The following is a 13442-nucleotide window of genomic DNA, read 5'->3' on the forward strand; positions in this document are numbered from 1 at the left end:
GGGCCCAAAATTCCTGCCTGACAGTTCTGTGGTTTTTTGCCACGATTCTCCTCTTTCCTTTTCCAAGACAGAAAACAACTGTTCTCTAATGACATCAGGCCGCTTTCCTGCATAGTTTTCACAGTAAGTTCAAGAGTCTGTCTTTAGCATAAATTCTTTACAAGTAATGTGCATAAACAAAGCATCTTTTTACAAGAAGAGATGCAAGAGTAGCGTGTAAACAAAAGGCTGCTATACAAAATTCATCTATTTAAAATACTGTTTATTTGTGATTTAACATTAATTAGCATTACATCTATGAGCAATTTCAGATAACATTTATATATTTTCCACAGGACACAGAGTTGGCTGGCTCATTCTTTATGCCAAAGCAAGTAAATAGAGGCATTAGCAAAAGGTGCAAATAGTTCACGGTTGCATTTTAAAAAATATTTATGCACATTGCATTCATTTAGATATATTTTTAAAAAAGTTATGAAAAGCGTAGTTCACAGGTTACTGTTTCTACATATGTTGTAATACAACACAAATAATGTAGAACATAAAAAACAAAGTAAGCAACTGAAAGTTTCCACTATGATTAAAAACACTGATTCCAGTATTTAGTGATAGCTAGAAAATTGTTTCCAGGATCCATTCCAACGTTGCATTATCACACTTACACAGTCAAAGCTAACCAGCCCCCAAACATGCTATAATCAACATTTTTGCATGCCAAACCACTCTCCAGCCATATTTAACAATTTATATAGCGTATAATATTTCAACCGGCAATTCAGGAATCACACGGATCTTTTAAAGGTACTTCCTATTGTGATGACTGATTTACAGACAAGTTTGACACAGCGAAGAAAAACTCTATGTTAATTTCTATGCTTGTTTGTATTTACAATACAGTAAAAGTAGTAAAATGACAATATCAGTAAAAATGAGTAAGTGGCGGTACCACCCTTACCCATGGCACTAGGCTCTAATTTGCTCTGGGTTCACCCTAAGGACAACACAGATTCATGAGACCCTTTTACAATTCAAATGACAATGAAGGGGAAGAAAAAAAAAACAGTGTTGCACTCCGTATGAATCCATACAAATTATTTAAAACTTCTAATATGGAAATGTAACTTTGCTGCTTTAATAAAAATACCCCACATTCCATATCATATACTTAATAAAAAATAATCACCAAACTTTTACTTTCTTGTTCTCCTCCTATTTTCTTACTATTTCACTTTCCCTTTTATCAGTTTTGTTTCCTTCATTTGGTTATGTTAAGAGATTATTTTTCTTCATTCATTAGCAATACCACAAGGAAAAAAAAAACAGTAAGTTTTAAACATGAATCCAGTTTAATTTTATATGCTTTTATCTTTTGATTTCTAAGTCCCTGGATTCCTGAATTATATTTAAGTATACTCTAAACCAAGCATTCTTAAATGCACTCTACTATTAAATGCTTGGTTCACATGCTTATAATACTTTTATACTGAATGGTATACAAACATTTGAACATATAAAATCTTTTTTTGTTTTGCCAGTTAAACTAAATTATCAATGTTAAGTGTATAAAATCCCCTTTCTTGAAAAATAAGGGTATTTCTCCCCCCAACTGATAGAATAAAAAAGAAGTCTTCAAAAATTATATTTCACTAAAATGAAATATTTGGCAAAAAAGTTATTGATGAATGGAACTCTTAGACATTTTGTATAATTCCAATAAACTTTCTCTTACACAGTTTCCCCCCTAATATTATGTGCCAGTGTATAATATTTCTATATGATCTAATCTTAAAAAGACTTAAAGGTGTGCTGTTAATATGCACCCGCTCAAATAGGGGTACAGAAACAAAATATATGGTCAAAATCCCAACACAAAAATGAATGATCTGGTTACCAAATGAGACAGCAGTTAAAAAAAAAAGTCACATGAGATCACTCAACAGTAACTTTGTTAAAGACTTTAACTGTACTGAAAATTTCAAGGTCTGCAAAATACTCCAAGCAGAACTTGCTGCTGGTGTACTGCGATGGTATTTGATCCTGCTGCGATGGTATTCGAGCACCTGCCAGTGTACTTCTGTATGAAACTACTGAATGTTTCAGACCCCCATAGCAATTCTGGACACACTTCAGTGAGAGATGAATTAATTTTCAATTAACACGAAAATGTTTTTTAATTCTTTTTTAAAGCAAAACCTCTTCCAGTTCCTTTTTGTTTAGGTTAAAAGTCCAGTTACTGCACCCCCCAACACTACTCTGTTAATGGTCAACTTAAATGTTTAAAATGTGCAATGTCTCCTCACAACAGAACTGCTCTTACGCTTCTACTTTCTCCTTCTTTTTATTCTTCTTCAGAAAAGATGGAGTACGGAATTTCTTTTTCTTCTTTGATGGAGATTTGGAAGGTGACCCTTCAGGGGACAGGGCCTCTTCAATCTTTTCCGAGGTTTTAATTGTAATCTCTACGCTCTCCACAGTACTAGTGGTTAACTGACTGACCCTCTTGGTGAGATCTTCTTCCACATCATGCGCGTCTTCCTTGCCATTTACCACCACCACGGGTAACTCTGCAGATACTAGGTTAGCGTTCTGGGTATACAGATCTTCATGATTTTCTAAGAGAACAGAAATTTTTGCAATTATTCATACTTATGTTCATGTAAAAAGACTGTACTGAAACAAGCATAAGATGTGAGTCTGGATCGTGATCCAAAGAATGAAACCTGACTTTTTCAGACCTGTTGTTTTCTTTATCTGAATTCTTACTCATTGCAAACAGACAAATACTGTGAAAATGTCATTAAAGGAAAACGGGCTGAAAAAGCTGAGCTTATCTTAGCCAGGTACATAGCCAGCTGTACAGTCCCAAGCACACGCAGGGTTCTGCTTTACTGCATGAGACTAGCTTATGAAAACACAGCCACTACATACAGAAACCTTCAGAATAGCAACCTTTTAAAAAGTGCCTTTTGTTAGCTGTTTCTGGAAAATTCTTAGTCAAAAAGTCTAATCCTAACACTTTAAATAAAGGCAATATATAATATCCATTTTCCCCACCTCATAAGTAGCTACATTTCAGTGTGCCATTTGTGAGAATTCCGTATCAGGGAAAAAAAGCAATTCAGTTTTCTGGACAGACTCCCACCTGGATTCTGGTACAACTGGGTTCTTTTTTGCTCAGTCGACTTCAAGCAAATGTAAAGAATGCAACAAGAGAGCTGATGACTCAGGTTAGAGCCACTGGCATTTTACAGAAATTACATGGAATACCTTCTAGTTTTTCTGGGACATTTTGCGGGGACTGAGTTTGTGACTGAATTTGTGACACAGATGAACCGTCATCTGAGAATAATTCTTGTTCAGCATCTGCAGGACAAGATTTGAATTAGTAGCCATGCAAAAGTAAAAATAAGGCAAGAATGTCAGTGCTAGTGCTACAAGATTTACGCTCTGCTAGCAATGTACTGTTCATGCTGATAACCTCAAGAAGTTACAATACGCAGTTTAAACACTGTAGATCATGTAATTACACACTTCATTCATTAACAATCACGATGTATTAGTTGTTCCAGAGAAAGCGGGAGGGGCTGAATCCCAGGTAGCATGCCCCACGGTTTTATCTAGCCACACGCCAGAGTTTGCTGTTATAAAAAATTATTATACTATGCCCTGAATGCGACATATAGAAAAGTTGTTTTATTACACAGTATTAGTGAAGAAGAGTGCATAATAAGTGCAGTTGTTAAAAAAACAAACAAAACAAAAAACTGAATTAGTAATTCCCTATGGAACAGCAGCATCGCAAGAAAGATATAAAAAGGTTATAGCAAAAGTAGATGAGTTGAGTATTGGGAGAATAATGGGAAAACTACTGACATGCTTTATCTTGCTTCCTTAAGCTTTTGGAAATAAAAAAAATGCAAGGTGTATTAAAAATACTGAAATCTAAGGGTCAGAAAATGGAGAACGTATCGACAAGGAGGTACCAAATATAAAATATCACAGAGTATTTCAGGTTCTTAATGAGAAGCTAACAGTTTTTCTTATGAATTCTGATATCTGAACATTTATAAAAAGAACCCAAGATTGCAGGATTTCTCTGTCTTGCCACACACTTCCTAATTAAGTGACATAGACTAACTTTCATCATTCATATATCACTCACATTATTTAACAAAACTTTCACAATGCAGGCGGTTAAGCACTAGAACAGGTTGGCAGACAGGCTGTGGAATCCGTATCCTTAAAGATATTCAAAGCTCAAATGGACATGGTCCTGAGCAACTTGATCAACTTTGAAATTAGCTTTGAGCAGGAGGTTGGCCTAGATGACCTTCACGGCTCTTCCAAGCTAAGTTATTCTATGATTCTAACAAAAAAAAGTCATTATGTTAAAATGTGTTTTTGTCAACCCTGTTTCTGTGCAAATCTTTCCTTGCGTTAATTTCAGCATTAACCAAAATAAAAACCAAACAAACAAAAAACCAAAAACCCAAGCATTTGAAAAATAAAATTCCAAATATCTCAAGGAATGATTATTTCTAAAGCAAAGTACTTGCCAACAAGACATGCTAATTATTAGCATATTTACATGTTTACAGTATTTTCAAACTAAAAATGAAGAGTTGATTATTGAAACGTAAACCCCAACACATAAGTGCACCACTGACCTTCCAACCCTAGCTGCTTGCGCTCAATTGTTTTCTTGTACTCTTCCAGTTCCTTTTCTGTGAGATGGCTGAATGGGTTGGGTGGTGCTGGTGGCGCATGCTCGTCATCTTCAAATTGCATTGGCTGGAAAAGAGAAACCCACAAAGATTAACAGTTAAAAAACAAAGAAACAGAGATGTACATGGCTAACGTCTCTTTTTTGCCCCAAACTTGGTGACAGGAGACCTGCAGAGAAGGAATACCAGAAGAACCATACACATACACACATCCAGAATAAAATTGCCCCAATTAACAGACATCTGCTTAGTAATGAACAGTGACCACAGAGGTGTAAATCACCATTGAATTAGATTGGCACAACCATTATTTGAGTTTCTTCTACCAAGAGGGGGCAGCTTTAAAGAAGAGATCTGCCTCAGCAGCTTATAGTTTTGAGACTAAGCTATTCTTCAGAGAAGTGAAAGTCCTTAACAACAGGAATCCAAACAAAAGGTTTCCTGCATTTTTTTTGTGAATACCCTAAGTTCTAGGAATTTTTTGGTAGGAAAATAACTGCCCTCATGCTCCAGCTTAAGAATCTAACTGGAAGAGCTTTTCTGAGATGAAGTTTACAATGGGAAAATTATTTTCACACTGACTGAAAACCCATTTGGAAAATACTCTTTTTGTCTGAAATAAGCAAACTCAGTTTTACCTCGAAAGAGTATTGGAAACTAAAATGAAGAAACAGATACAATCTCTGGAAACTCTCAGAATTATGGAATTCTGTTTATCATTACGTATAGTTTGTTAGATACATTAGGGATATCTATATTGTTCAGAAATAAATATATTGATGAGGACAGGTAAGAAACTTTACCAGCACGTTTCACAGGCAGATAAAATGATTATTTTCAGCACCGTGCATTATAAAGTTTGCCAGTCTTCAGCTTAAACAGTTTTAGGCTAGAGTCCTACTTCATTAATATGAAAGTCAGGCTAACTCACTGCACACATCTCCGTTTGAAACTAACATTTTAAACCTCTGAGATAAAAGATGCACCTACACTAATAAAATGTATCTTACACCCAAAACTCGGCATTAAAATAACCAGTTCTAATAAAGCATTTAAAAAAGAAAGGACCCAAACTAAAATCTGAAAGACAGACAGCCAAAATAGCCTGCATGTATGTAAATCATTGAATTATGTCCTACTCACTGGACTCGGTTTTTTATCCACAACAATCCCAGCAAGCAACTGAGACTGTGGTCCTGCTGTTTTTAAGTCGTATCGGTTCTGCTCCCGAATCTATATAGAGAAAATAAACTGTGTTAGAAGCAGATATTTGTCTTTAACAAACCCTATTCCCATGAGCTTTGTAAAGCCAGTAATACAAACAGCAGTATATGGCTTGAAGACTGAATTACACACTGCTGCACCTAAAAATTAAGAGCATGATCTCTCCTTCCACCTCTGAACACACTGCTTATGCTGACCTCACAGCCATTCAAGTACTCCTGAAAATTCATCCTCGTCCCAGCTCCTGCACTTCATGTACATCGCTATTCAGAAATGACCCCCTTACATCTCTGGATCTATCCTCTCCACCCCTAAAATGAATGATACATGTTAAGCTATTCAAGAGATCTCTGTGGTCAGAAAGGTTGGCACAGTTTTTCCTTCTGTGAACAAATCACTGATTTCCCCCCAAACCAACAGCTCTAACTTCATGCTGTCAGGGCTTAATGGATTGGCAGATCAGATATAAATACAAAAATACACGAGATAACTGCCATTGTCTCAATAGACAGTTGGTCACTGTTTTTCTGCTGTAGAATCTAAGTCTAAAAATCGTTGTCTGGGACTCGTAATACTAATCTCATCAACAGTTAGCTGATGATTAGTTTTTCCAGCTGTAAGGAAGGGAGTTGCTCCTCCTGACTTCAGTTCGATCCCCATGGATACTGTTACAGCTCTTTCCAAGAAAGAAAAATCCTGCAACTAAACGGAAATTATCCTTTATATCTGCTAATATAGTTATGCTTAGGGTGGAGTATTTGGTCAATCTGTCAGCTGGCGCCTTATGTGCTTTAAGGGAAAAGCAGTGAGACTTTTATGCCTACAGAGAGCTCTAACAATAATATCTCTCTCTTTTCTTTTGTTGCTGCTGCTGCTGTTTTCTTTTTTTATTTATATTTTTACTGCCATTGGAAAGTGGACTGCACAACAGAAACTCCAGCTTAGTAAGTGCCAGGCAAATTAATATAGAACAGAGCCAGTCCAAGATCAAATCACACTATAGATGATGCAGAGCAATACACCTAATTATTCACTCAGCATAATGCTTAATAGTGGGAACTAACATCTCCAACCTATCATTTCCAGAGTTAACGCTCATCATTCATCATATTACTGTATTCAAAATTTATATATTTGTATCTTTCTATAGAGAGTTTATATGCATTCTATATTTACACATATATTTTTAGTGCCAAAAGCACATGCAACTTTAGAAACCTTTTTCTAAAATGACTCCAAAAATGTTATTTTATTGCTATGTTGAACCATTACTTGAATATGTAATTATATTTGGAAATGTTACAGTTTTCTTCAGTTCACTTATTTTACCTTATTTCTCTTTTCCAACACTTCATTTGGGTTTGTATTTAAAGGAACAAATTGGTTTGGATCTTCAATTTTGATTGGCGTTCCTCCACTAGTCTTGGAAGAGTCATCTGCTTTCATCCACTTAAAGAAAAAAATATTATGATAAAAATGGCATGATAGGATAAGGGATAATTATCAGAGTGTTACCTTATGGTTAGAGAACAGATATAAAGAAAGGACTTCCTGATTCTATTCTCAATCCCGCATGACACCCACAATAGGAAACCTAAGTTATTACAAGCTTGTATGCTTGCGCAAGGGGACTTCAGTTGCCTTGAACAGACACCGTGAAGATCACTTTCAATAAGCGCTGAAATGAAACACATTCTTCCAAAATGCAATACAAACTGCGTACTAATGAAATTGTATTTTGGAAGGATCACCCTTCCTAGCAACTGGTATATAGATCTGCTGACTCCAGAGCCTGTCCTTTCTTATTACTTCATTCATACAATCAACTTCCACCTCTGCAAATCACAAACTGTCTGAAAGTTTTTCCTTTGTAAGCCAGGTTTTAAATAAACTTGTCACTGAAGATGTCTCATCTAAATTTAATTTTAGAAAATCCCTAACCTGCCAGCAGGAGGAGCTCCAGTATTTAGGAGTGTACTAGGCAACTGCACTAGCCCCATTGCAAATAACCTGTTTGAGTCTCACTCCTACAAGGGAGCCACCTCCGGGCTGAAAACATGCTAGTGGAAGCATCTCAGTAAGGCAAAAGAGACGGAAAATCTTGGTCATCATCAGAAACAATAACATGGACAGACTCTTCAGAGCCTACTTTTAGCAGGCTCACAAACACTGGGGAAGGGACAGTGAGAGGAGAATTAAAGCTTGCATTTTCCTCATGTAGGGATGAGAAGGTCCCACAGGTGATTTAAAACCTTATTATATTTGGTGGGTAATTAATAACACAAAAATATATGGCAGAAAAACTATTTCCTACTGTAGGAATCAGAGGAGTAAGTAACAAAGGGAAACCACTGTTAAATTTTACCATAAACTGTTACTTTCCAAACAGTAACATCACCAAAACAGAAGAGGCCCTTAGTACTAATGCCATTACATCTCCCAAAAGCCTATTTTTATCTGCTTGATTAACCAATTTGCTAACCCTTTTAAAGATTTCCTCACATAAATGGAGTGCAATTTGCTTTCTCCCAAGCAGAGCAAGAGTACAAGGCAACTGCCTAACCATCTACCTACCGTGATCTTAGTTCTGGGACTAGTTTCTCCGTTCCAAGACTCCTCAGGCACATTCACTTTCAAGTAGGTATTTGGAGAGTTCAGCCATCTTGTCTTCTCCCTCTGTTGTCTTTGGGCCAGGAACTTGAGGGGGGAGAGTGGGACTGCCTCATCTTCAAAGGAAAAGGCAGTCACTGTGGCTGGGATCTCAACATCACTCTTATGTCTGGGTTTTTCTCTGACTAATGGTTGCCTATAGGCATAGCCAGTTCTGTATCCCTGTGGAGGTAAAAGAAGACCAGAAAATCAGCCCTTCAAAGAACAGCTTAGTGGTGTCCTTCAACGTTCATTCAGCCTATTCTTTTATTAACCCATTTAAAACATCCGGTGCAACTGGACAGAACTCCACTTACCCTTCACCTTTCTCCCGTCTCTGTGAATGAGTAACCAGCGAGCAATCTTCCTGCTCGAGCTGCGACTCAGGGGACATTCAAGAGGACATTGACCTAGCTTGCGCAACGACACACTCGAATTCATGACACCACCCCATTTCTCACTCTATTTGTATTAAAAGGCTGTTCCAGAATTCATAGTGCCAAATAGACACTTCAAACAAGGAATAATTATCATCTTATCTCCTTTTTTCCTGTGTAGAATTTAAAATGGATAAAACCTAACATTAGAGTTAGTAACAAAATATAGAGGGAACCTTCTATGTCTGTTTGCTATGGTTGTGATTAAAAATATTTTTACTAGTAGGCCACTATAGAAAGAAAATAGTAAAGCTTGTTAGATGGGCATGACAAAGTTTAAGTTCAAAACATTATGTAATCTTTCTATGGTAGATTACAGTTTTCAGATAAACTGACATTAAAAAAAGCTAAGCCAAGCAGAAGAGATTAAACATACAGTAAATAACACTTCCTCTTCATTTTCAAATTCACAAAGAATCATTTTCTTTGCAGACTCCTAATCCTATATTCAGAAGCTTACAGGAGTACGTAGAATGCAAAAAACATGTTCTTACCAGGTTGTCTAGCATCCGCATGAGTGCTTCAAACTCTTGCTCCCCAACTTTCCATTTTTGTTGTGAAGCCATAGTAACTCCACCTCCTCCAGCTGCTGCCAAAGCATGCGTGACAGGCTTGAACTTCTGCACATCTAGTAGTAGGAGATTGTCTACCCCACCTGCTCCAGCTAATGCATGAACCTAAAGACATGAGAGGATATATTTCATTTGTGGAAAATTTTTTGGAATTCTCTGCTTGTCTGAATTCCCAGGAGGAAAACATTCAACGCATAAGCTGCAGTTTTTTCGCCGATTAATTTTCTTCTATGCACAAACACATTCAAATATATAACAAATGATTCTTATTGAACGATACTATCTACGCTTTAAAAGGAGCAGATTCAAACACTAGCTCTTAGAGTACCCTAAAAAGAATTTTGTGCATCACAAGATCATGAATATCTTTCAATTTGACATAGATTTCAAAGGGGATGAGTGACAGAATTCAAAGTGTACAGCAGGGAGACTGCCATTGGCACTCCCCCTCCAAACGTGTACTCGGGAGGACAGGATTGCTAGGGAACAAGAAAGAGCAAAGTGTGATGAAGTTTCTGGGCATGAGGTTAGAGTTATGGAAGGTAAGGACACTTCCAGTGGTATCTCTCCACACTGATTATAAATAACGTCTAGATACCTAACTAGATAGCAGAAGTTAGACAAAACGGAAACCACTGATTTCGGGACTGAATTTATTTTTAAATGCACCCTCTACCATTCCTCCAAAGACCTTTAGTTTATTTGGTTTTGCAATTCTTTGTGATCATAGGCTAAAGCTTCTTTCCTTGGCACAACATTCAGCTTTGATAAATGAGCTGGATACTGAGATATCTTGAGTAACATCTCCACATGCAGTGAGTACTACTGCATCTTTTATCTGCTCGTTCGCCTGAGAGTAACTGCTTTCCACCGGGGGAACGCCTGACGCTTGCTCTCCACATTACGGAACGAAACCTATACGCTTCCGAGCGCAACAAGACCAGGACGTGTTCCAAGAGAAGTGATACAGTATTCGTGTTGTTCCATCTATGTTCCATCCTGATGACTCCAATTTCTCCGATTTTTACCTGGCATATTATATTGGATTCCACAAGCTTAAATACTGTAACATGACAGATTTTCACATCTGAGACGTAATCTATAACTCATCACTACAAGCTTTTGAAGCCAAATACTGACAAATTCTCTCTCACCTGTGTTTCACAGGCCAGTTGCACATTGAAAATATAGTGGAATGCTTCTTCCAGTGTTTCTCCCAGTGCTACCACACCATGGTTTCTCAAGACCAATACCTAGTAAATACAGACACTAATGTTAAATGGTAGAAACTGGCACGGTACATGAAAATTGTTTATGAAAAGCATGAAGGAGGCTGAATACCTTGCAACTGGGTCCAAGAACTTTCTGAAGTTGAATTCTCTCTTCCTGCTCATCAAGAGATCCCTGGTAATTGTAATAAGCAACATCTCCCAGAATCAGAGCCTCTTGTGAAATGGGAAGGATACCACACTTCATAGACGAAACCTGTTTCAAGAAAATGAAGGAAGAAAAAAAGTAGAATAAGTAGATAAGTAGAAAAAAAATCTTTTAAAAGCCACTTCTCAATCACTCTTTCTCCAAGAGCCTTAGTGGGCTGTACATTACATTTTTGCTAGAAAACAGACAATCTCTCCATAATAGAAGTTGAGTAATAATACCTTAATGCTTTACCTCGTCTAGCTTCCTACAGGGTGACAGAGCTACTGTTACTTAACTTAGGGACAAGTGTATGGTAGGAGAGGACAAATTACCCCAAATAAATTAGTTTCTGTGAATTTTATCCATATTTTATCATCATATACCTACACAGTGTTTTTTCCTGCTTTGCTGGTGTTTCTAACTAAAATGCTGGAATTAAAAAAAAAAATTAGCCATTCCCTTTTCTGTCTCTAGTCAAGGAATGCATATGCATGCATTTATATATAATAATATAACATGGAATTTACCTATTCATCTCAAAGCAATTCTTTCAAAGCTCCTTACATTTTTATTGTGATCATACAGTCCAGTTTAGAGCTCTACTCAATTGTGCCATAATTATCACTTACATTTTAACTACAACTCTTTAAATAGGGAGGTAAATCAGAACTGAACTACTAATACAGCCATGTAAAAACAAAGCTGCATAATTCAAATGACAATGTATATAACACATTGTATGGTATGAGGTGCTATAAATAAAGATTGTGTGAACTGTATACTTTACTCCTTTCTCAGTCCGAGTACCGTCATATCTGAGCATCAGTTTATTCTCATCCATTTCACTGCAGCGGCCCGGCCCTCCTACTCGGCTGATTTCATAACCTCCCAGAATCAGCCTTTTCTATCAGTGTAGTCACGAATAATTAAATTAATGTTAAAAACAGAAATAAAACTGCTGTGAGCAGCAATTCAGCTGCAGAAAGCTTATCTAAGTTCCTAAGGTAAACCTGTTTTCTTTTACATTTCATGCTAGAAGCAGGAGGACTTACCGCTGCTGTTGCAGGGGTATGTATGTGTATTACACATCTGACATCAGGACGTGTGGAGTAGATGGCCACATGTGGACTGAATCCTGCGCTGTCAATACTTAGAGTTGTACTTCCCTGGTCAACTACATCTCCTAGGATGTTTACCTTAACCTGGAAAAATCAAACAAAGGAACAACATTCAAGAAACCTGCTATAACTGCAGTTGTCTGAACTGCCCGACCTCCTCTATGTCCCCTTCCCGATACCAAATTTTTGCCTACATTTTCTGCGCTCTTAGGGATCTGTGCGTGAAAAAAATAGCAGAATAGGAGAGCAGTCATGAATCTGTCAAAAGACCACCCTGCTCTCCAGCACTTTGCTAACTCTTGGAAGCCCAGCCATGGAGGAAGTAAAGATGAGACCCCTATATAATGTATATCCATCTTTGGTCCAGCTAACCTTTTGTATAAGTCTCAGCAATTTACAAACCAGAATGACAACTGCAACAGAAGCTAGCTATGCGTAAGAATAAAAGATTTGCTTCAATCTATAAACATATTTTTATGTCTATCTAAACATCTTCCAACTAAAGTGAGAAAGGAGGAAAAAAAACCCTTCAAACATTTCAAGTAAATTACATACTCAGACAACCCATTAGCTAATGGCTTCTTTTTTCAGTGAGGCATCCTCATTCTCATATTTCAAAATGAATTTTATTTACTTTTCCTACATTTTAAATACGAAGAAAATTAAGCCTCTGAGAAATTTCCAAAAAGCATGTTAAATGCATAGGGAATTTCAAACTTGTGGAACTGTTAAAAAAGTTATGCCCGGACCAAGCAAAACAACAACTGCATGTCAAGCCTTGTTCTCATGCTTATAGTTTGGTTCTAGGTTTGTCGGTTAATGCTATCAATCTCAATCTGCTGCTCCCTTCTAACAGCAGGTAGTTTCTTCACAGAAATATAGTGACATGAAGAACATACTGCAGGTTCTACACCAAAAGCAGCATGTTTTAGCAGCTACAAGTTTGTAAATGCCACTCTATAACTTCATCCCTGCTCCTTTCTCGGGTCTGGGAAAGATTATTCAAATCTATTGCCTCACTTAGAAAGATGAAAGCTGATTCTAGTAACACTATTCCTACAAAGCAGTTTTATATGTATTACTATGTTGTCGCATTATAAAAGGCTGCTGTTATACTGCGTCTATTTGATTAGCTCCAGGAGACAGGAAAACCAAATTTTGCTGCTTCACATCAAAGCTAAGCTGGAGACAAAGCAACAGAAAGTAAAGCCAAACCCAAATAGAAACGCTCAGGACAAAGGATGGCATGCTCTAAATAGTTAATCAGCTTTTCATCTGGTGGGCAAACATTAAAAACAA

At 37.1% G+C, this 13442-nt stretch overlaps 1 protein-coding gene across 38 annotated transcripts in view; it reads right to left on the reverse strand.

Annotated features, from left to right (window-relative positions):
* Window positions 1-245: 245 nt before the first annotated feature.
* ADD3 (adducin 3) overlaps window positions 246-13442 on the reverse strand; it is a 108441-nt gene continuing 95244 nt past the window's right edge. For 21 of the 38 annotated variants that reach the window (XM_068949654.1, XM_068949656.1, XM_068949667.1 and 18 more), the window contains 10 exons: window positions 12078-12227; window positions 10948-11091; window positions 10761-10859; window positions 9529-9711; window positions 8523-8780; window positions 7278-7397; window positions 5868-5957; window positions 4668-4791; window positions 3268-3363; window positions 246-2612 (listed from right to left, as the gene is read on the reverse strand). In XM_068949654.1, the coding sequence (XP_068805755.1) occupies window positions 2314-2612; window positions 3268-3363; window positions 4668-4791; window positions 5868-5957; window positions 7278-7397; window positions 8523-8780; window positions 9529-9711; window positions 10761-10859; window positions 10948-11091; window positions 12078-12227 (1563 nt within the window). In that variant the 3' untranslated portion in view covers window positions 246-2313. The remainder of the gene's footprint in view (window positions 2613-3267; window positions 3364-4667; window positions 4792-5867; window positions 5958-7277; window positions 7398-8522; window positions 8781-9528; window positions 9712-10760; window positions 10860-10947; window positions 11092-12077; window positions 12228-13442) is intronic. The other 17 variants (XM_068949674.1, XM_068949676.1, XM_068949682.1 and 14 more) reach the window with 1 other exon arrangement.

Source organism: Struthio camelus, chromosome 7, assembly GCF_040807025.1.
Source record: "Struthio camelus isolate bStrCam1 chromosome 7, bStrCam1.hap1, whole genome shotgun sequence".
Lineage (NCBI taxonomy): Eukaryota > Metazoa > Chordata > Aves > Struthioniformes > Struthionidae > Struthio > Struthio camelus.